Below are 23,809 nucleotides of genomic sequence, written 5' to 3' on the forward strand. Positions count from 1 at the left end.
TCCAATACTACTTGATTGACTTTGTTGCTCAAACCGTCTCCACTTCGGCCACTGGGTGCTCTTTCGGTCAGCTTCTGGGTCCCTTTAATGTACCCATCCACGTGCTTTGGGGTGAGGACACAGCCTCACTTTCTGGCATAGTAATATGCTCCAGGACTATCTGGAATATTTCTTGTCTCAGCCCAAGAATCGGCACATTCCCCAAGGAGCCCTGGTTCCTTGTATTGGAAAATAGTATTAGAAACCAAGATCCAGGCACTGAGTATGTTGCTACTAGGGTGTCATTGTTTTTAGACCTTTGCAATCGACAGAATAAGGAAATTGGGTATACTAACCCATGTATACAAACATACCCTTAAATACTGCATCTAGATTAAGCTAACATTAGTTTATAGATACTGATACAGTATTCTATATAGGTCAGTATATAGTTTATACTGATAAACTATACTATCATTTAGTGTATGAATTTAGTTTATAATTTATATGGAGTTTCCAACTCTAATCAATTACCATATGGATTATTCTAACCTTTCCCCCCCTTGCTTTTCTGTGACCTCCCAATCCTACAAGGGAGTAAACCCCCTATGAAGCTTATTAAACCCACCTGTGCCAGCGCCCATGCCGTGAGGTTGATTTAGAAGCCCACCTGGGGCCCGGGCATCTGTGTTTTAATAAGCTCTAAAGTTGAATTCTTCCATTCTAGGCTTGGGCGCCATGTACTCATCTCATAGCATTGGGCACAATTGCCCTCTGACATCCTTTTATAATACCTTTGTTGGACATACTTATTTGATGAACGCCCGTCACTTCCTCAAGACAGTAAGCTGTATGTCAGTTTTGCGCATCATTCTCTCCCCACTAAGTGTTCATAGTTGGGTATTCAATAAATATTTGTTGGATAAAGAGTGAAATTACATATAGTGTTAATGAGGAGGAGAAAAATAAACATGATTTATTGAACCCTTCCTATATGCCAAATGCCTTTTCAGATGCTTTTGAAATAGTGTCCAGTGCAGGGTTTTCAGTCTGGTCCGGCTGATAGGCGAATCCACACCCTTTCTGTCACGGTGTTCCCACTGTGGGCAGCCCCTCGTTTCCCGCCTTGCATGTCGCTGGGGCTCCCGCTGGCCAGGTCCGAGCTGCGTGGGTGGCCGTGAGGAGGCCAGAAGGGGAGAAATGGCAGCACCCACTTAGAGCCTCACTGAGACCTCATTAGGAAATTGACTCCAATTTGGTTTGGGGAAGTGGGTGCTTCCTCCTGCTTTTTTCTTGCTTACATGGAAGGTGACATTGATTTACAATTCAGTGGGCTGGAGCAGGGAAAGGAGGCTTCTGTGGGTGGAAAAGATCAATTAAATGATTATCCCAGCTGCCGCACACTAATGCCTTTCTTACCGAGTTTCAGAATCAGGAAGCAGAAGGCCACCACATTTAGCCTTTTACAGGAAATCTAATTGCCAACTTCGTGATGCCAAGTTTTATTAGATTGGGAAGAGGCGATTTTAGCGGCTGGCAGTTTCAAGCCCTTTTTTTAAAAAAAGCTTCCCACTGGCCACCTGCAAATTCTAAATGACCTCGTCTTCCTTTGTGGGTGTTTTTGCTGAAGTTTTATGAACATAACACTTGTGATTTATATGTTCCTGTGATTTTTATCTGGGTTCTAGAGGGCTGGGACTTTATGTTGGGAGAGCAGTTAAAAATTATTTATTGGATTCCTACTATGAGCTAGGCCCTGGGCTGATGGCTGGGGGATCTTAGAGGTGCGTTAAACCACAGGTTCCTGTTGTTTAATGAGTCCTCCCCCTGGAAAGTTCTTCCCCTACATCAGTGGGTCCCAAACTGTAGTGCGCCCGAGAGTCAGTCACCTGGAGAGCTTGTGCAAACCCAGGCTGCTGGGGTGGGCTGCAGTGTTTCTGCCTCAGCAGGTCTGGAGTGAGCCCGGAGAGTGCATTTTGAGTAAGTTCCCAGGGGATTCTGCTCCAGCCGATCTCGGAGAGAACCCCTCCCCTGTGTCTTTGCATCTTTATCCCTTCTTATCAGGTAGGTCTCTAGACATCACCTCCTTAGAGAGGCGATTCTTGATTTCCTACCATAGTATCCCTCCACTCCTCACCATTCATTCCCTATTGCATTTTAGTCGTAGCATTTATCATTTTTTGATACTAGCTTGTCATTAGTTTGTTATTTTATCTCTCTCTGCCACCACTCCTCATCCTCAATAGGCCAAAGTCCCACGAGAGCACTTCTCTTACTCACTGCTGGCTCCTCTGAACCTACAAGGGTACTTACCACGGAGCACATGCTCTGTAAACTCCCGAGTGAATGAATGGTTTCAAGCATGATGAGTCTTAGGCAGGAGAGGCTCAGGCCACCATGGGAGTGTAGCAGGTAGACCTCCAGTGGGTGAAGACACTGCATTGAGTCCTACCTGGAGCAGTTTCTGGGTGTGGTCTTAGTGCCTATTTCAGATGCTGCTCCCCAGCCTTTTGCCTGCAAGGTGATAGGTTATAGGATTTATTTAACGATCTCAGTAGGCCAGTCTGGATTTGTTTAATTGTTCCATACCCTTTCTATGGTCCTGTCCCCACTGAAAAAAAAATAGTAACCTCAGGAACACAACAGAATTCTGTCTGGCAAGCTCCTCTTGCACAAACCGCTTTCTTAAACTCTTAGGTCCCAATTACTGACCTTGGTGAGAAGTGAGGCCTGAAACGGGCTGCTTCTGGTGCCCTTCCTCCTGAGGTCTGCACTCGTCCACTTCTTGAGATCTGGAACCCGGCGGCCACAGGAGTGCCCGGGAGCCCTTTCACAACCCCTGCAGAGCTGAAGGAAGGCTCACATTCTTTTTCTGCGCAGGAGCGAGCGCTTTGCTCTCCTTCATCAGCCTCTTGGAAAAGTGGAAGGGCTGGCAATGTTATTCCTGCCTTTGACAGAATGTCAAGAAAGAGATGAGACACGTGTGGCCACCTCACAACTAGCAGCACAAAGGTCGTCCAAACCTCCCTGCAGAAAGTGAAAGCACATCGGGTGTCTGCTCCTGTGTGGCCTCAGCAGCTACCGTCCAGTTCAAGTGCAGTTTGTGCAGCCCCTCGGCCCACAGCTTCCTTACCCCAGCCTTTGCCATGTGTGGGCATGGGGGTGGGAGCCATCCCCAAGTTAGTTTGCCTAGGGCAGCAAAGGAACTGTGATTTATTTCCCTTAATGTAAGCATGGAGAGTCAGATTATTTTGGAGGGTGAAGAGAGTTTGGTGGGGAGATGGAGAGGGAAGAATTGTAGCCGTCGGCAGTCAGGGCCGAGGGCCAGAGGGCCGCCCAGCGGGTTGGGGTAACATAAGCTGCCGCTATTCAGGAGGTGGCCTGTGTAAGAAAATCTGACCACAGCGGGAGCGTGACTTCAGCTAAAATTAACCTTTGAGGCTTCACACGCCTCCACAGTGCTTTGAACTAGACACCCCGAGAGGGAGCAGGCCGTGGACTGCTGACCATGCTTGTAGGTCAAGCCATGCCCATAAGCATCAACTTATGGGTTCCCACCCGGGGCCAAAGCTGGGATTCCTGCGACCATTATAAAGTGGTAAGCAACCTCGAGGGACTCCGGCAGGGTCTGTGGGGAGAGAGGATGAAGTTTGCTTGAATTGGGATGGTTTTTAGAGATGGTTCCAGTCTGTTGTCTATGCTAGGTGGGAAGGCGAGGGCTCCGGGCTGGTCTTTCATTCATCTGTAGACTGCTTCGTGGAACTGCCTGCCACCTCCTTGTTGCTCTTTGTTTCCTGTCCTCACGGTGAGGACCCAGTGTGTATTTTTAGAGCAGGGAGAGAGGATGTGTCTGGAAGTTGTTAATAGCCTGAAAAAATACAATTGCAAATAACCAAAGGCAATGATGAGGAAGGTGGAATATGCCAACAGGTGTGGCAGATTTCAAATGGGGAGAAAGATTGAGCTTTGTTAAGGGTTTGCAGATAGAAGGGAGTCCTCTAGGGAGCTTCACTGCAGAAAGGGTTTGTGTGGGGACAACTTGAAGTGATTTCCAGTCTGACTCTACCTCTGGCCGGATTGGCTTGGATGGGATCTCCTGAGCCAGACAGAAAGCTCCGTGGCTTTCTGCTTACTGTGGGGAGTCCAGCGGGGAGCTTGCAATACAGAGCAAAAAGGCAAGATGCATTTCTTTTTTCTTTATGCCTCCTTAAGCTTTAGCCTCTTAATGTGACCCTGGGGCTAGGGCCAGTCCTGAGGCTTGTGGCAGAGTGGCACACTGGTTTGACAGTTAGAATAGTCATTTTGATGTGTTTAGCTTAGCTTGCAAAATATGATGTCCGGTTTCCTTCTCCTCCCAAAATTTCTGCCTCCTCCCCCCCCCCAGCTTCCTGCTTTTCCCCCATCTCCCTGCTCCTCCCCCAGCCCACCTCCTTCCTAGGCCACGTGAACCTTACAGGCTTTCGTGAGGGCTTATTTTACAGGGAAGAAGGTGTTGCTCTCACTTGCTTAGTGGTAACTACACCTAACTGACCTTAGAATGATGTATTGTAAAATGTCTAAGCCCCCAAAGCATTTGCTGGGGTGAGCAGATAGTCTGTATCTGTAAGGACACAAATGGTGTTGGTCTGGATGCTATAGGAAAAAACTTTCTGCACAAAGATACCCATTTGATGCAGTTTTGAGGCCATTTTCCATGTGAGCTGCTCTACTGAGCCCTCTGAGTATTTTACATCTTCTCGTGGCCTCCATCCTCTGGGCATGCTGGCTCATTAGAGGTGGAAGGCTGCTGGGATATTGGACACCGCTGTGTCCTTCGCTTTAGATGTCTAACAGTACCCGAGGCGAAGGGCGATGTACGGGGAAGTGTTTGGGAGATGATGACTAAGCTCTGGGGTCTAGGCTCACTGCCCTGTGGATGAGGTTTCTTTAAGAGGTAGGACGTTAAAAATAGATATTTTAGTAGAGCGAAGCTGTGGTATGTGGTTCTGAGCTTCGATGAACATCCTCATACTGCACAGGATTTCCGTCTGCTGCTGCACCTGGTTGAGTAGACACAGAATTCAGATTCCTCTTTTCTCAGAAGAGAACACTCCCTCCAGTTTTGTTCTAGAAATCTCTCCCCATCATGGCCATCTAATGACCTGGCCTGGTTTTTGCACCTGTCACGTGACCCCTGGGTGGCCAGTGGGAGTTGGGATACCTGGGCTGCCGAGCTGATGCTGATCTCTGTCCAGCTGAGCTCTTTCCTCTTCTATGAAATGGGGAGAATTGGCCCTGGCCAGTTGGAGTTGGGATACCTGGGCTGCCGAGCTGATGCTGATCTCTGTCCAGCTGAGCTCTTTCCTCGTCTGTGAAATGGGGAGAATTGGCCCTGGCCAGTTGGAGTTGGGATACCTGGGCTGCCGAGCTGATGCTGATCTCTGTCCAGCTGAGCTCTTTCCTCTTCTGTGAAATGGGGAGAATTGCAGCTGCCTCCCCCTCCTCCCAGACTGTGGCAAGGCTCAGATTAGATCGTGTCTACGAAAGAGCTTTATAAAGTGTCGGTGCTGCAGGTGGGAGGCTGGATTGTTGTTAGAGTTTTAATTCTTCTTCTTGGGATGAATCAATCAGGGCTTTTTTCCAGGACTTTGTAAAATAAATATATCTTTGTGCAAATCATTCCTTTGTGCTCTGGGCCAGGTTGTACCCCAGGGAGAGGAGCAGACACTCCTTTCCTGGGTGCCAGCTTGGTATCTTTCAGTCTTCCCCATCAAAGCCTGTTATAAAAATACAGAACACACACACACAAAAACCCCTACATACCCTAAGCCTGAGAGTCCTGACATCTGGGCTGGAGAGCGGCCCAGGGCACAACGGTCCCTTCCACCGAGGCCAAGTCACTTGGCTGTGCTGGTGCTGAGAAAGGAAGGAGGCTCCTAACTGGTGAAGGGGCAGGGCAGTGCCAGCCGCTGCTGGGAACTGCCTGCCCTCCAGAGATTTTTAAAGCTTCCTACACAACTTTCCCACAAGTGACACGGCTCTGTCTTTACCAGGCTCAGTACCCCTCTGCCCAATGGGATCTCTCTCTCTCTCTCTCTCTCTCTCTCTGACCATTTATGAGGATGTTGGACTTTCTAAGGTCCTTCCGGGCCCAATGACTTTGAGCACCTAGATCTTCCATAATAAGCATCATTACCCTTCATTGAATGCTTGCTCACAGGGGCTTGACTTTTATCATTTAATCCTTAATATAAGTTTATGCTAGGTACTGCTCTCTCCACTTGGCAGGTGAAAAAACTGAGCTGGAGGTGAAATGACCTGCCTGGATTTGTGTGCCTTAAGAGGTGAAGCCAGGATCTGACCCCAGAGCTGGTTTCACGCCTGTGACTACTCTACTATATTTTCTCCTTGGCACTAACATAAAGTTCAGGGAAATGCATGAAATTATTCCTTACCCCTGCTTGGAAGTGGGGGCAGAATAAGGAGACATGCTGCCCCCCTTGCTTTCCCGGGCCCCTAAGCTCTTCCACCTCCTTCCCTAGTGAAACTGGGGGTAGGCTCTACCACCTTGCCCTGCCTTCGATTCCAGTCTCTCACGCGGAAAAGCAAATGCGTGGGGTCCTCACTGACTCCACTTCTCCATGATAAATCAGGCAGCCGTGTAATCTTCTCAAGAAACTTGACCCAGGGGAAGCCCTAAACTACCATCCTCTGCTCGTATTGCTTAGGTAAGAGAGCATCCTGAAATAATAACACAGTCTGTGTCGGGTATTGTGCGTTTTAATAAGCAGTGTACAGCTTCTGTAGCCACTCACTTGCAGTGTTCTGAATGGATCTAAAAATTCTCAACCAAGATAAAAAACTGTTTACCATTTAAAAAGGAAGGAAGAAAGAAAGAAAGAGAGAGAGAGAGAGAAAGAAAGAAAGATAGAAAGAGAAAGAAAGACTCTTCTAGCCTCGCCAGACTAATTACGTTTCCTCACATCAGTCTCCTGGCTTCAGAGGATTGATGGCGTCACTGGAAATGTAAATGTTAATTAGGAACAGTGACACACCTGGTCATCGCTGGCAGCTTCTTACCTGCGACTCAGCAAGCCCCCATGGAAGGGCAGGTGGTTCAGGTGAGTTCTCATCACCAAGGTCTGGCCGAGGCAGTGCCTGGGAAGAGTGAGCGCTGTGAGCAGGCCAGTTGGGACAGCTACCTCTGTGGGTGGCGGAGCTGCTGTTGGGGGCAGGGAGAGGCTGGCCACCTGGAAGACCAGAAATGTTTGGAAGACTGATGCCAAAGCCCAAGAGGCTTATGCTGTAGGGATGAGGCAGCAAAGAGGGCCTTTTAGCCAGCATTTCTTGAGTAAGTGCCCTGTGACAAGTACCCTGCTATGTGCTGCACAGGGATACTACCGGCTCACCACCTACCCACTTGTCCCTGTGGGGAAACCTTGTCACTCTTAACTGGGAGCAGCCTAAACGTGCGTGGCTCTGACTTACTCTCTCCTGTCTCTTCACCCAGTAGGCAGCAGGGCTTGGCACCTCCTGGTTTACCTAAAAAGGGTCTCATTTGCCCTAGAAAACATTGATAAAAATATAGATTTTATTGAAAGGGTACAGTTCAGATCATGTACAAGGACTTCATGAAATACCCCTAGATTTTGTCTCCCAGGACTCCTCCCACCTCTCTGAAGTCCCTGCTTCCCATCTCTAAATCTCTTTCCCTCAATTCTCTTTTTCTCATGCAAAGCATTTTAGCTCGGTCTCTGCTCCCCTAAATCTGCATAGTCCTACACCTCCCCATGGTGGGGGGTGGGGAGGGGAGAAATAACATGATTTTTTCCTGTTCCACCTGTGTTTGCCTAGTGGCTTAACAATTGGCTTTCTGGAGGGGGGAAAAATAAGCCTGATAGGTAGCACCTGCTGATTTCCGTGGTAAATCACCCTACCAGCATGAGGTCTCTGAACACAGAATTGTAAATAGATGATTTAGTAGTATACCTTTCTATACCATTTCCTTCATTTGGATAGGATAGAAGTCAACAAGCTCAAGAGCATCAACAAGGCTAAAATAATTAGGAAGTGATGAGTTTTGAGTGTGTATTATGACCTTTAAAACTTTAATTGGTTATGTAACTTAATTTATTAAGACTATAATTCTATTTATATACCGTCCTAGGAAACCCAAATAAATCTGCAATGACAGAGCAGATCAGGGTTATGCTTGCATCAGCGGTAGAGTGAGGGATGGGTTATAAAGGTGGCAGGGAAGGGCTTGGGGCTGGTAGAAATGTTTATTTTGCTGGAAGTGATGGTTTCATGGGTATATCTAGGTCAGAACGCATCAAATTGTACATTTGAAATAGACGCAGGTCATTATATGTCAGTTAAATTTTAATAAAATTGGAAATTCTAAACAATTTGAAAATATTTTATTTTTTTAGGAATAAATATTAGAAATATTCAATTTTTAAGTTCAGCTTTATTATACCAAAAAAAAAAAAAAAGTGCTACATCTTTATTTGCTTCATTGTTTTTTTATTGTGGCCTCATAAATGATCATGCCTATAGACACCTGTATTTATTTTTACGTTCACAGCAGAATGCCATGTACTTAGGTTTGGAAGTAACATAAATATAATTCTCTCTTCATCTGTAAAGTTGTATCAGATCACTAAAGCTGCTCCTGTCACCAAAATCCTGTAATTGTAATTGTGGATAAATTGGCTTTTGGGGATTCAGCAATAGCTTGTGTGAGAACATTGTAGAGAATCTGAAATATCTAATCATATAGGTTTTATTCACCCTTTTGGATAATATTTTGAATAATTTTAGCCCATTCTGATAACGCAAAGTTGGACAACTAGGAAACAGCTGCCCGAAGAAGAAAGCCCAGTCTCAGCTGTTTTATTCTTCTGGATGCAATTGTAAATGAGCTTTTGTTAACTTTTCTTTCTGATATTTCTTTATAAATAATGGCTGTGTTTAACAACCTGCTTGCAAATTTCCTAAAAGCTTAACAATCAGCCTGACTAGGCGGTGGTGCAGTGGATAGAGCATCGGACTGGGATGTGGAGGACCCAGGTTCGAGACCCCGAGGTCGCCAGCTTGAGCACGGGCTCATCTGGTTTGAGCAAAGCTCACCAGCTTGGACCCAAGGTCACTGGCTCAAGCAAGGGGTTACTCGGTCTGCTGAAGGCCCACAGTCAAGGCACATATGGGAATGCAATCAATGAACAACTAAGGTGTCACAACGAAAAACTAATGATTGATGCTTCTCATCTCTCTCCATTCCTGTCTGTCCCTATCTATCCCTCTCTCTGACTCTCTCTCTGTCTCCGTAAAAAAAAAAAAAATTAAAAAAAAGGCTTAACAATCAACTCCTGAGCCAGTATATGCTTGCTCTAGTTATGTGTGTCTGTCTTTTTAAATAGAGATTTACTGTTCACTGTCAGGTGGGTCCTGCTATTATGCTGCTGGAGTGTCACCTCTCAGTTCCTGTTCTTCCCTTGTTCTATGACTGCTGTAAAAGCTGCATGAACTTCTGTGATTTCATGGACTTGATCATCTAGGCAGTGAAGAGAACAGACTTATGCATCCATCCCATCCATTCATTCATCCGTTTGACCATCTATCTCCCCATTTAATCGTTCACCTGTCTTTTCTTCTACCCACCCATCCATATGTCCATCCATCTGAACATTGATTAGTCAGTTTCTCCCTCCTCTCCTCTGTCCATCTGTTCCTTTGTTTTCCATCCATCCATTCACCCTCCAGTAAGTTATAAGTTCTTATTTATTGAGCCCCTGTCATGAGTCAGACATTGTACTAATGTTACAAAGATGTATAAAACTTGTTCTCCTCTCCCTAGGAACTCCTAACTGAGAGAGAGGTGAGTGGGTAGTTATCATAGCTGTGATAAGGGCATGTCAAAGGGCTTTTGGAGACAAGAAGAAGGAACAAATAATCCCGTGTTGGGAGTGAGAACATGGGTTGGGAGTGGATTACAGGGACTGAGACTTGACTGTTTTTCAGACACTGCGTAGGCGTTTGCCAGGTGGTGGGTAGAGATGGCACTAGCAGCAGGGAGGAGAGTGTGGACAGAGGCACAGGGGCGGGGGAGCCAGGCACACAGGGTTAATTGTGAGTGCAGTTAATTTAATTGCAGGGTTTCAGAGAGGGAGAGAAGCCTGGAAGTCAGGTGTGGTTTGTAGGAGAAGGGAATACCCTGCTAGGTGGAGATGAGGGAGGACATGTCAGACCAGAAAACCCGCCAGCGGGACCAAAGATTAATGCAGTCTGGAGCCCGTGGTGTGAGTGGGGGACCTGCGAGATCATGGGTTGGGGACACAGAGATGAGGCAGGAAGGGGAAGTGACATTTCACATTAAATGTGTGCTGGGTACTGTGTTAAGCATTTAACAAACATTAAACAGAACAGCCCTCATAATAGATAATGGAATAATAGATTATTATCCCATTTTAAAGATGTGGAAACTGAGGCTCAGAATGCTAGTTCTCCCAAGGTCACAAAGCCTGGGCATATGCTGTGCCCAATTACGTGCAGGGTTCTTTAGGTCTCACATTTTACTCTATCCACCCAACAGTCCTATGGAGAGGAGACTGAGACTCAGAGAGGTTAAGCAACCTGCCAGAGGTTACCCAGGACGCTGGGGTCTTGGCTGGGTAGGAGCCTGTGCCTACAAAGCTAAGCCGATGCAGGCCCTGGTCGGTTGGCTCAGTGGTAGAGCATCGGCCTGGCGTGCAGGAGTCCTGGGTTCGATTCCCGGCCAGGGCACACAGGAGAAGTGCCCATCTGCTTCTCCACCCATCCCCCTCTCCTTCCTCTCTGTCTCTCCCTTCCCCTCCTGCAGCCAGGGCTCCATTGGAGCAAAGTTTGCCCGGGCGCTGAGGATGGCTCGGTGGCCTCTGCCTTAGGTGCTAGAATGGCTCTGATTGCGGCAGAGCGACGCCCCAAGATGGGCAGAGCATCGCCCCCTGGTGGGCATGCTGGGTAGATCCTGGTCGGGCGCATGAGGGAGTCTGTCCGACTGCCTCCCAGTTTCCAGCTTCGGAAAAATAAACACACACACCAAAAAAAAAAAAAAAAAAAAAAAAAAAAAAAAAAAAAGCTAAGCCGATGCATTTGGGCTGGATAGGAGTGACTGTGGGGCACAATTGCTGGCATCTCGTTACCTGCAGTTAGTCTGCAGGTGAGGGAGGTGTGGTGATTTGGATAGAGGCATAAAAGGTTATTTAATAGCCAGACGGGAGAGAGACCTGTATTATTGCCCAGGTTGTCACCAGCCCCTCAGGTGTGGCTGCCCTTCCAGGCAGCTCTGAAAAGCTCTCGTGGGTTTGGGATGCTTACTGTCAAAGAGTGGGCGCAGCAGCTGTCCCCAGGCCTGCAGGGAGGGGCCCGAAGCCCCCTACAGCCATGGAGGAAGCACTGGAAGGAGAGCATGCCTAATCAGTAGCTGATGAATGCAGGAAAGGACAGAAAGTGCTTGAGAAATTCCAGGTGGGCCTGACATTGGTTCCCCTTGGAGCCGCTAGACGCAGTGGTTGGAAGTTGTTCCGATCCAACTTCTAAGGTTGGAGTAGGTGAGAGGCAGTGCTGCTGAGGGTTCCGATTTATCCTGAAGCAACTGGGAATAATTCCGCCTTCATCCTCACCTGCCATTTCTGATTTCCCAGGGAGGCCCCAGGAGAGAGCTCCAGGGCAGGCTCCCTGGGTCAAATGGGAGTGTCACCTTTTATTAGCTGTGTGACCTTGTGCACTTTTTCTTCTCCTTTCAGAGCCTCTGTTTTCCAGTATGTAAAATTGGGATGATCATTTATTTATTCAGTAACTATTTAGTGAGCACCTACTATGTGCCAGGCGCTGCACTAGATGTTTGGAAAACTTCAGTGATTAAAACAGATAAGAATTCCTGTCTTCCTGGAGCTGCCACTCCAGTGAGGAGATACTATAAATGAAATCACAGGTATAGACACCTGACACACAGTAGGCCCTCCGCAGAAGCCCATACCCCTCGCGCGTAGGTGGTAGTGATCAAGTGAGAATGAATGGGAAAATGCTGTGTATACATACAACGCCTGTCCCAGGCAAATAGAGTGGTAGGAAAGGGGGATCACTGGCATTGGAAGTAGGTTAACCCAAGGTGTGGAGTAAGCAGACGCCTACATGCTCATTCTTAGGATCTCACCAGTCCCTCCCAGCACATTCATCGGCCTGGTTTATTTTTCTAAAGGCACAGTTTCAAACCTCCGGAGTTGCTGTGCACACCCACCTGCTACTTGTTCGTGTCCCTGACAGACAATGCCACCATTGTGTGCTGGTGGGACCGTTCCCAGGCGCGGCCCCGGCGTTCACTGCACAGGGTCTCAGACTGGACTTGCCCCACTCCAGATGGCAGGAGCTGGGGGGCTTTACTCCTGAGCAGTTCCCTGTTTGGATACAGCCCTGCAGTGGTAACTCATGTTCTATTGGCATTTTTATTTTTGTTATAGTGACCCTTTTGCGAAATTATGTTTGCTTTGTGCTTTGGCGACATGGGAAAGTGTCAGTCCCCTCTTGGATCTGTTAGTCCTGAATGACAAGCGGCCACTCTGTTCCCAGGGGCAGGACAGGGTGACACTGTATTGGCTATTGTGCAGCAAGCCTTGCCCTTTCTTGCTGCTTTTCCCACACTGCTGTGGCACTTGACCTTCAATGGCTGCTGGCTCCTGTGTGGGCCTCTCAGTAACAGTGTGGCATCATTAGGAGCCAGAGTCACTTCTTTCAATCCCTGCGTTCTTGTCACGTGACATTGGGAGAGTTATTTTACCCCTCAGAGCCTTGATCTCCTCATTTGTTAAGCGAGGGAAATGAAATTTGCCTCACAAGTGAGTAGAGAACTAAAGGAATCCATTGTTTGCAAAGAGCTTGTGGTACGTGTCATCATCTTCATGGGAATTGTCATCACAGGTCACATCTGGAGCCCTTACTGTGTGCCGGCCTTTGTTAGATTGCTACCTCGTTTCAGTCTCGCCATAACCAGAATAGGCAGTTGATCCATGTTACAGATAAGGAAGCCGAGGCTCAGACAGTTTAGGTAACGTGTCCAGGATAGCTTTGCCAGGAAGTGGTTGAGACATGATCGGAACCTAAGTGGTCTGAGTCTAGAAGGTGTTCTCTGACGTCACCATGGACCTTTGGCCAGTGGCAGTGTTCATCCTACACAAGACGGCAGCAAGAGCAGAACCCGCGCGGGCAGCTGCTCGGGCAGTTTGTGTGACGCGCCAAGGTGAGCATGCGGCTCGAAGCAGTGTATCTCAACCTGATAGTCACGGCGAAGGTAGGAGTGAGGGTGGTGCCAGGACGTGGAACAAGATGGAAATCCAGGATAGTGACAAGCCCTGCCCTTCTCTCTAGTTACTTGCTGTGTGTGTGCGCACAGGTGTCCCTTTGAAATAAAAGCACACATGTGGGCAGGTATCGGGGTGTATCTCTGGTGGTTGTGTGGATAAGTAGATCGCTGAAGATAACAAGGGAGGAAACCAGCAGTGGGTCCTCTCTCTCCCCTGCTATATACTGTCTTCTGGGTCCATAGAGAGATGTAAACTCCTTGGTCTAAAGAAGTTCACATTAACCATATTATAAAACGTATGTCGAGAGGGAGGGCCGGCAGAACCATTCTGTAGGGGCTCAGGTGGGGAATACAGGACCCAGTCACATCTCGGTGCTCCTGGAGGCCAGCGTGCTAGCAGCCTCACCTGCCTGCAGAGCAGCTGAGAGCACAAAGCCTTCCCCACTAAGCCTTGCAGAAGCTCAAAGGGGCGCCACCAAATCCTACTATTTACATTTTTTTCATTTACTAAAAAGTCCCATCAAGCCTCTAACTTGAACAGTACTTTCTCTTATTTTTATACCCTCTTTCCCAGCAGCTCAGCAGGCCCTAAGGGCATCCTTGTACACATCAAAACACTATTATTCATAGTGACGTCTGTGGGCCATCAAGGCAAAAGCAGAGATCATAATAATCCATTTGGGAAAGATTCCCAATTTAATAAAAATGTGTGGTTCTCAGAAGTGTAAACCCTCAGCAGTCTACAATGACTTATCCCCTCCCCCCCGCAAATTTAGATAGCCAAGAGTTTGTTAATTGGAATATGAATAAACACCATTTATTTAACACTGTGTCCAGACACTGTTAACCGCTTACCTGAAAGCTCTCATTTAGTCTGTAAAACAAGTGTGCATATCACGGTCGCACAGGTGAGGGATCCCAATCCTCAGTCAGAACATGACTCACCTAGGACCACCCAGCTGGTAAGAGGCGGAGCCAGATCTCAGCCCTTGTCCACGCCAGTTCCTCAGACAGCAGGTACACTGCCCTTGTGATTACTGCAATGAATGACAAAACACAAAAGACAGAAGTACTGCATTGGGAGGTGGCCAGGGTGGGATGGAAAGGGAGTCATTGCCCTCCAGGGAGGGCATGAGGGCAGAACTTGACTGTTCTGGGAAATCAGGGAGCAAGTGGAAAAGCCACCAGCCAATTTCAGGCCCCTCCCCCCACCCCATGTAGATAAAAGGTTATAGAGACATGTGGCTGCACCTGTGGGTAGGTAGTATGCTTTTTGCTAGAGGCTGGGGATACAGAAGTGAACTTGTTATCAGCTTTTCCCTTGCGAACAAATGGTGCGTTTTGAGTTTCTTAAAATCGTAAATAATTGAATAATCATTCTTTGTGGTATTCGGGTCCTGGGCAAACACTCTGGGCTATTGCTGCAGTGTTATTTTTGTACTTCAGAACAACCAGAACTAAACCATCTAACCACGTACTCCTCAGTCATGGAAATACTATGTTGATGATGTGGCCGAAGTCTCCAGTGAGACCTCTTGAATCGAGGCCAAACAGTAGCAGTTCCTTTTTACAACCAATCTACTGGAAAGCACCTCTGATGCTGAACGACTGGTTTACTTTCATCTTTACAGTGGCATTTCCTTCTCAGTGATACAGTTCACCTTTCTTTGAGAACCGCTCTCCGAATGTCAGCCACTGCCTTCTGAATCCACTGAGCTGTCCAGTATGTTGGTCTGGATTTATAGTTGAGTAGTTAGGATACTGACTTTCGGTGCATTTGTTTTGTGGCATTTTTCTTAGGTTCCTTACTTAGAGTGCCCCCCCACACACACACACCCTACACTTCATTTGAAGTCTAATTGCAGTATAAATAAATGTATTATCCTCGTTGGTTTAACTCAGTGCAGTTACGATTTTTTTTTTATTACAACTGATCAGGTTCTTCATTTCAATCGGTCTGTCAGATTTTCCCTCTTATTTCAGCCTGTGTGATGAGGAATGCCATGGTAAGCAAACAAGTGACTGACACCCTCCTTGAAATTCTGTCAGAGCTAATAAGTGAATCAAAACAAATTCCCTGTGCAGCTGCCATCACCTTCCTTCCGCCTCTTCTTCCTTCAAGCCTTTGACAGCAGCCTCCCCCCTCGTCACCCAGGGCTTCCGGAGCACTGAGTCCCCCCTTGGAGGGGGTGGGGAGAGAAGTAAGCTCAGGGAGGTGGAGGAATCAGAGCAGGAAAGCAATGGGAACGACGCTTCAGATACTTGCCTGCAATGATTCTAGAGCCTTTCTCTAGACTCACTTCTCTAGAATGATTTGATGCTTAGGAGCTGGGATGGGGAGGGGGTTGGTTTTGTTCTTTCCTCCTGGGTGGTTCTCTGTGCTGTCGGTTTCTACTGCAAGTTCACAGAGCAAGGATCAGTGGACTCAGGATAAGAGTAACAGCAGCTCTCAAGGCTCTGGAATGGGGGAAGAGGCTCTGGAGAAGTCGTTTCTGCATGCCTGAGGCTTAGCCAGGAAGCCCTGCACGCTTTAGTTTAGCCATGGCTTAAAATCTTTCACACACACACAGCTCCATTTTTGCTGGATTGCGCAGTCTTGATGGTCTGTTTTTTGATGCCTGGGGATATCGTTAGTTTATTTTCCAAGGGTGCCCCTCGGAAGAATGGTATTCACTGCAGGCGCTACTGACACAGCAAGTGAAACAGATGGGGCTAACTCGTGTCAGTGCTCGGCCTGGCCTGTGCAAACCAGTTTTAAAAGTAAATTTAGGTGTTTTCTCTTGACTCACTTATTCAAAAAATTGAGAGCGGGGGACAGGGGAAGGGAGGGGAAACTCCAGATAATTAATGATTCTTGTTGGATGGGGCCTGATTAATGAACTTGAGCTATGTAGTAATTTATTTTCTCTGTTCCTTACTCTTTTCAGTTGATAAAGAGATCTAAGTTCCTGGTTTGAGGATTCACTGAAATACCACATTATTTAAGTCTCAAACATAATCAGTTTCCCAAGGATTCACCCTTTTCTTTCTGTTCAGCTCAACCGGGCAACCACTTACTGACCTCTGGCCATGTGCCTGCTCCCTGTGAGGCAGCAAAGATGGGCAAGACGCAGGCTCTGCCAACACCTGTTGATGAGAGTGAGAATGGGGTGCCTGCATTCAAGTTCTCTATGCTCTGTGCGTCATATGCAGCTTGGGAAGCAATCAGGAAATCAAGAGGGGCTTCTTGGAGGAACTGGCATTTGAAATGGCCCTTGCGGATTGGCTCCAGATGGAGGCACTCAGGAGGATGGGGTAGTGTGAGTTCAGAGATTAGGAGGTGGGCGTTATGTCATTCCTCTGACAGGCACCGTAATTATTACCACTGAGTGCTTGGTATATGTGGACATATTATCTCATTTAGTCCCTATAACACAGAGTGGCATATTTTTTTTTCTCTAAAGAGCTGGATAGTAAATATTTGTGGCTCTGTGGGCCATAAGGTATCTCTGTCACACATCCTCAACTCTGCCATTGAGGTGTGAATGCAGCCATAGACAGTAAATGGTGTGACTTTGTTTATAAAACAGATCTCAGCTGGCTTTGGCTCAGGTCCCGATTTGCAAAGCCCCTGTTTCCTGATATATTTGGTAGACTCTCCATTTTATGGAGGATAAAACTGAGGTATAAGCAAGGATAATAGAATTCATTTGCCCAGGAACAAGGGCCTTATTGACGTTGGTCAGTTCTAAAGCCTATGCTCTTAACTCCTACATGTACTGCCGCCTCTGTGGATAGGTCAGAGATGGTCTGGGCAAGAGAGGAGGCTAATAACTGCCTCGAATCTGTGTGATCTCTGATAACTTGAATTCAGTGGGAAGTGGAGCATCATTTATCTTTTGAGCAGGTGATCAGATGAGAGCTGTGCTGGGGGAGATTAAGTTGTCAGGGTTGTGTAAATAGATTAAAGTTGAGAGAAGAAGAGCTTTTGTTTTAAACAGCTGAGGTGGAGAGGGTCATTTCTTAGGCAGAGCCGTTTCTGACCCATGTGGAACATGAAAAGTTCCCCCTGGTGTACCAGGTACCTGCTTGGTACTATGTGTTCCTGCTGGATTGTGCAGCCACAGAGAGAGCTTGTTTTAGAGGCAATCCATCTACTTTAAAGTACTCGTCATCACCTCCGAAGGGAATGGGTGGAGGCCCGAGCATCACCTCCCACTTGCCAGTGTCCTTGTCCATGATCCCTTCTCACCTCAGCTCATGGTCTTGAGGCCGATGACATTAAGCTTTGGAATGCTTTCATGGTCCTGCAGACATCACCGGTGGGAAAGGTCACAGATCTTTCCAGGGCCTGAGTCCGCTGATCCTCCAGGTCTTGAGAGAGCACCGTAGGTGTGCCGTACCTTCTCCTAGTTAGGGAAGGAGCCTCATCCCTGCCTCTCTGTTACAGTCGACCATAGTGTGTGATTCCAGATGGGAGATGCTCCAGACTCTCACACTGTGCAGCCTGAAGAAGGGGGGTGTGTCCCGAGTCATTTGTGTGCTGGAGGTTCAGGGCAGAGGCTGTGGCTGGTTTTGTTAGGGCCCACTTTATAGTGCTGGTGGTAAAATTTCTAATCACTACTTTTATTTACGGAACACTTGGAACACTTAGCAGATACCGTATTCTGTGTCCTTTATGTATCTGAGCTCATTTCATCTTCTGATAGCCTGCTGATACAGACATTATTATCCCCATCTTGTGAATGAGGACACCCCAGTCTAACAGCACGGAGGTCATTGGCAGCCTGGTAGCTAAGCTCCAAGAAGGACCGTGGACTCCACAGCCCTCCTCTTCACCTCGACTGCCTCTGCTTCCACGGGACACCTCACTGAGTCATCACAGCCTCCTCTCGCCTAATTGTGCCCATCTTACAGCCAAATAAACTGAAACTCAGAAGAGTTGAGTGACTTGCCCAAGGGCATTCAGACAGCAAGAGATAAAACTAGGTTTTTGTGTTTTTGTTTTATTTTATTTAGATTCTTTCAGTGAGCACATAACTGAAGAGAGGAAAGGGCCCAGAGTCAGCAGGAGAGTGTCATGGGGTGGGGGTGGGGTGAATGATTTGAGTAACATTTATATTTATATTCAGAGGAGCAGCACCTGGTGTCTAAGGGATTCTGCAGTCAGTTGGTCAACACGGGTTGAAATCCTGGCTCTGCCACTTGTCACCTTGGACAAGTCACTTTACCTCTTTATACTTCAATTTCTCCCTGAAAATAAACACAGTACTTGTAGCTGCCTCATAGAATGAGGATTAAATGAGTTAATAAGTGTAAAATGTTTATACCAGTGTCCAGCATGTAGTAGGCAATGATACGTGTTAGTTGTTACTAAGCTACTCTGCATAAAGCACTCTTTTTTCACATGTTGTGTTACTTAGTCCTCATAATAATTGAAAAATAGATGGTTTTGTTCCCATTTTACAGAAAAAAAAAATCTTAGCCTCAGAGAAGTTGAGCTCAGCTGAGGTCACCCATCCATTTCTTTGCAGATGCATATTGAGAACTAACGTGCCTCGTGCTGTGACAGGAGCCTGGGACACTTCACTGAACACGGCAGCCCTAAATCCCTACTTTGGTGGGGCCGGTAGAACTGGGACTTGGGCAAAGGTCTCCCTCTTTGCTTTTAATGTTCTCTCCCTCCCTCTTGCCCTCTAAACAGTTTCATTTAATAGTCATTGATGTTTCAGATTGGCCTTTGTAAGGACCAAAATGGTGCTCCATTTCCTTAGCTTTCTCGGTGCTTGCAAACTTGGAAATGATCTTGCTTTACTAGATTTTTGATTTTTGACGCCATGGGAGACACAGGAAAGGAAAGTCCTGTGGATTTAAGGATGGTCCAGGTGTGAAATGGAACCACACTTCTGTGTGCAGTGTGCAGTGTGCTTGTGGGTCTCTGCGGGGGAAGACAGGTTTCCAGGTGGGGGTGTGGATGGACGGGTAGAAAGTGCAGTTCTGCTTTCTCTTTTGGGGGTGATACCCTCGCAGTCCCAGGTGCAGTAGTCAGAGGTGCCCCCTCTCTGGTAGGGCTCTGCTTTGCAAGACCAGGTCCTGGTCACACAAGACCTCATTCCAGGAGCCTTGAGAGGCAGGGAGGACCCCATTGTGTGAGACTACTCTGGGCATGATGTTCAGAAGAACAGGATGGAGGGGAGAGCCTGGGTGAGGGCAGGGCTTCCTGTGCTCTCTAGTCACACGGGGTCTTGGAGCTGGCCCACTGGTGGAGGTATGGGGGTTGCCTTCGTCATTTTGGTGGAGACACTATCTGGGCTAGTAAGTGAGCCGTGGAAACTAACACAGGATCCAGTTGAGGAAGGAGAGTTATCTTTGTTGAGCAGCCATTTGTTCGTATCATTCTAGGGGAGGAAAAGCTCTGATAAAACAGGACCAGCGTGCCTCTGCCATCTCACCAATCTATGCTGGAGTTAGCTCTCAAAATTGGGGAAGGGTTTTGTTTGTTTGTTTTGTTTTTTAATTTTTTATTTTTCTGAAGCTGGAAACAGGGAGAGACAGTCAGACAGACTCCCACATACGCCCGACCAGGATCCACCCGGCACGCCCACCAGGGGGCGACGCTCTGCCCACCAGGGGGCGATGCTCTGCCCCTCCGGGGCGTCGCTCTGTTGTGACCAGAGCCACTCCAGCACCTGGGGCAGAGGCCAAGGAGCCATCCCCAGCGCCTGGCCATCTTTGCTCCAATGGAGCCTCACTGCAGGAGGGGAAGAGAGAGACAGAGAGGAAGGAGAGGGGGAGGGGTGGAGAAGCAGATGGGTGCTTCTGTGTGCCTGGCTGGGAATCGAACCCGGGACTTCTGCACGCCAAGCCAACGCTCTACCACTGAGCCAACCGGCCAGGGCCGGGGAAGGGGTTTTTAATTTTGTTTGTATTTGGCTTAATGTCAGGGGGAAAGTTTTCAATGAGAGTTTTCTCATGCTTGTTGGCCTGTTGGGAAGACAGTGTCCTTTTGTGCTCGTCACTGTGTCAGACCAAGAGGAGCAGGTCTGTGTATGTCCGTCAAGGGCTCTGCGCTCCTGATCTTGCGGTGACCCAGCCTCTGCCTTTCAGGGTGCAGGGTACACCAGTGCTGTGTTTAAATGTGTTGGAATTGGCAGGGTTTTGTTCACAGAATCCCAACAGTGAAAATAACGCCCAGCTTCTCAATGAAACCGGTTACATTTGAGATTATTGTGGGGCCATCAATAAACTCCACTCACACAAGGGTAATTGAGGGGCTCTGTGTTTTCGTACTCGGCTATTTTTTTCTACAAGGGATCCAGGCTCCTGAGAACTTGGTTAACTCAATAGCCCTTTTTACCCAGGAATGGCCCATTAAAAGATGCCTGTTGGGTGGTAACCTCCCCATACGTTTTTTCAATAAAGAGAAAAAGATGAGGGGGGGTGGCAGTGAGGAGAGGGAGACCTCTCTTGCATTTAGAACCTCTGCCTCTCAAAGCTGTCTGGCTCAGACTGTTTAGTTCCATGTCCCCTGTCCCATTCAGGCTTCTGCATGTTTTGAAGCTTTCTTTAGCTTTTCCCTAAGCCTTTTCCCTAAGACGGCAGGCAGATCTCTCAATAGGCGAGAGTCCAGCTATGGTTGCTGAATGCCCCATAGGCACAATGCACTGAATGCTAATGGAGCTGGCTGGCCCTGCACAGCTCGCCAGCGGGACAGGGGCTGCTCTGCAGGCCCAAGCAGCTGCCTCAGACCCAGATGGGATCCGACTGGCTTCTTAAAGTTGCCTTTTTTGCTCTTTTTGCAGATCTACACGGACTGGGCCAATCATTACCTAGCCAAATCAGGCCACAAACGTCTCATCAAGGATCTCCAGCAAGATGTGACGGATGGTGTCCTGCTGGCTCAGATTATCCAGGTTGTAGGTAAGAGCTGATTTTGTGCTGCAGATTGATGAGTTACAGTGGAGATCCAGAGGGGGTCGAGCTGAGCAAGGGGACTGGAACACTGTAATCTCTAAGAAAAAATGCAGTATTTCGGTCACATAGGGTGAGAATTTATGCGACTGTTTTGCGCTAAGGGACCATAGGCACCAGCTCCTTTTTCCTGATAAGATTACCCACGTAGCAATCTCATCTTGATCCTCTGGTGAGAAAGACAGGCCAAGGCTGGAGAGAATCGCCGTTGGTTGTGGGAGGGACTCTCTGCCCCCTTCTTCCCTCCTGCTCTCTTCCTGGCTCTCTCATTCTCTCACTTTGCCTCTTCTCTGTTGGTACTTTTTGTGTTGATCTGGAAATATTTCAAATAAAAGATTTTAAAAAGCAACACAGGATTGGTTTAGTCTTGCCAACTCTAACTGGGTTTGAGAAGTCAAACGATCAGACTCTGGAGAGGGCGGGCTCTGGTTTCAGTGTAGGGCAAGGGGATGGAGCGGTGGGATTGTTGAAGCCCTGGCCGTGCGCCGGGAGGAGCGGCTCGTCCAGGAGGCACTTGGGTGGAGCTGGCACAGCTTGGCCCTGGGCTGTCGGGGATGGGTCACGGCTCTCCTGCCTGGGAGCTCAGAGCAGACTGAAGAGGCAGGAGGTCAATTATAAGGCATTAGCCTGACTGTTGTCCCCGGCAGCAGCCAACTCATGCCAAGAAATGCCAAGAGAGAGAAAGGCTCAGAGAAAGGACAGAAGCCCCAGCCCCTTGGGCACGTGTTGTGGAAAAGTCACTTATCCTTCAAGTGTGAGGAGAAGCAGCCTTGTGTAGTGGAGCTCTGCTCACATCTGTGGCGATTGTTCCTGAAAACACAGGCAGGCTGGCCCTTAGCTGAACCTTCGGGACTGTGGCCGCCACTCATGGAAAAAGAAGCCTCCTTGCTGTCCCGAGAGGGATTTGTTGCAACCAGCTTCCACTGGGCCTCCTCCTCCTTCTCTCCACTTTCCTTCTCTTTCTGTTTTAGTTTCTGTTGCTGTAAACAAACTGCCACTGACCTAGCAGCTTACAACAAACAACATATACCGTATTTCCCCATGTATGAGACTCACCATTTTTTGAAAAATTTGGGGTCTAAAAACTGGGTGCGTCTTATACAGTGCTTGTGGCATTCCAAATGCCATAGATGGAACTGAGGACGAGGCAATATATGAGGACACTGATTTGTCATCAGACACAGATGAGGACAAGCTAATGGATGGGAGTTTTCACAGTGATGAGGAGTTGTATGAATTTTATGATGAATAAAACTTGAGTTCAATGACTTTATGTAATACATTTTTTTCCAAATTTTGGGCACCAAAATTAAGGTGCGTCTTCTACATGGAAGTGTGTTATACATGGGGAAGTACGGTATTTTGTCTCCAGCTTTCTATGCATCGGGAGTGCGGGTGTGACCTGGCTGGTAGCCTGTGCTAGGCAGCCTACAGGGTGTCTGCTGGGGTTGAGTTCTCATCCCATCCGGGGGCTCGAACAGGGAGGGGTGAAGGCTACTCAGAGTGTTGCGGGATTTATTGCCTGGCAGCTCTGGGAGGTGAGTCCTGATTTTTTGTGGACTGTTGACTACAGGCCCCTCTCAGCTTCTTGCCACATGGGTCTCCCAACTTGGCCACTTTGACTTCTGCAATGTCAGCAAGAGAGAAGCTTTTGGTTGGGAGGAGAAACCACATATACTGTGACATTCCATCACCTTTGCCATATTCTGCTGGTCAGAAGTAAGTCCGAGGCGCTGCCACACTCAACAGGAGAGTATTGTACAAGGGCTTCAACTTAGGTGGGAGGAGACTTGGGGTCACCTTGAAGCCTGTCTGCCACACTCTTCTTCTTCCTTTTTGTCCTCTTCTTCCTCCTCTCTATCATCACTCCTACCAAGTTCTTTTAAATATTTCTCTTGTTTAATTTCCTCAACATCTCTATGAAGTAGGCAGTAGTCTCCCCATTTTACAGATGTAGAAACTGAGGCTCAGTGAGCCAGTAGTCCAATATCACATGACTCTTCTAAGCCGGGTGAGTCTGCTTCTAAAACTTCTGTTCTCTGATTGACTGCATTTTACCCCCTCCCAATCCAGAGACACTGAACCCAGTGCAGGGCTCTTCCTCCCTTAAGTTCACTAACCAGTTATGGAGTACTGACTGTGGCCAGCATTGTGCTCCTGGCTGGGAGTAGAGGCAAATGTGCAAGGCTCGTAACCACGGAAGGAGAAGCATCTTCTTGGCAAGGTCCTCATGGAGGAGATGACTCACATCTGAGCTGGGTGTGGGTCTCCGTCTCCATGGGGTCACATCAGGCACATGGGTCTACCCCGCCTGAGTCTTGGGCTGTGCAGAGTTTCTACCAGGAACGTTTCGGCACAGGCTGCAAGAGAGAAAGGGGGAAGGACAGTGCCCAGAGGCCTTGCTCTTATCCCAGCTCCGTTCCTCCCAACGGTGGGACCTCCAAAGAGTCACTTAACCTCTGCTGCCTTTGTTTCCCCATCTTTAAAATGGGCACAGCCATGCCTGCTTTGTCTGCTCTTGTGGCAGTCTTAGGAATGTAAGGTAGGTATCAAACATGAAAT

General features: G+C 47.9%; 1 protein-coding gene and 1 long non-coding RNA gene across 8 annotated transcripts in view; one reads left to right on the forward strand and one right to left on the reverse strand.

Annotated features, from left to right (window-relative positions):
* NAV2 (neuron navigator 2) overlaps positions 1-23,809 on the forward strand; it is a 405,016-nt gene that overhangs the window by 102,540 nt on the left and 278,667 nt on the right. For 6 of the 7 annotated variants that reach the window (XM_066251118.1, XM_066251119.1, XM_066251121.1 and 3 more), the window contains exon 2: positions 21,079-21,196. In XM_066251118.1, coding sequence (XP_066107215.1) covers positions 21,079-21,196 — 118 coding nt within the window. Of the gene's footprint in view, positions 1-3,453; positions 3,578-21,078; positions 21,197-23,809 lie in introns of those variants that run through there. The other variant, XM_066251122.1, reaches the window with a different exon arrangement.
* Positions 884-2,915, reverse strand: LOC136320706 (uncharacterized). The gene is made up of 3 exons (XR_010728364.1): positions 2,692-2,915; positions 2,293-2,493; positions 884-1,335 (listed from the first exon to the last, which is right to left on the reverse strand). It is a non-coding gene; the product is annotated as an uncharacterized lncRNA (long non-coding RNA).

Source organism: Saccopteryx bilineata, chromosome 1 (genome assembly GCF_036850765.1).
Source record: "Saccopteryx bilineata isolate mSacBil1 chromosome 1, mSacBil1_pri_phased_curated, whole genome shotgun sequence".
Lineage (NCBI taxonomy): Eukaryota > Metazoa > Chordata > Mammalia > Chiroptera > Emballonuridae > Saccopteryx > Saccopteryx bilineata.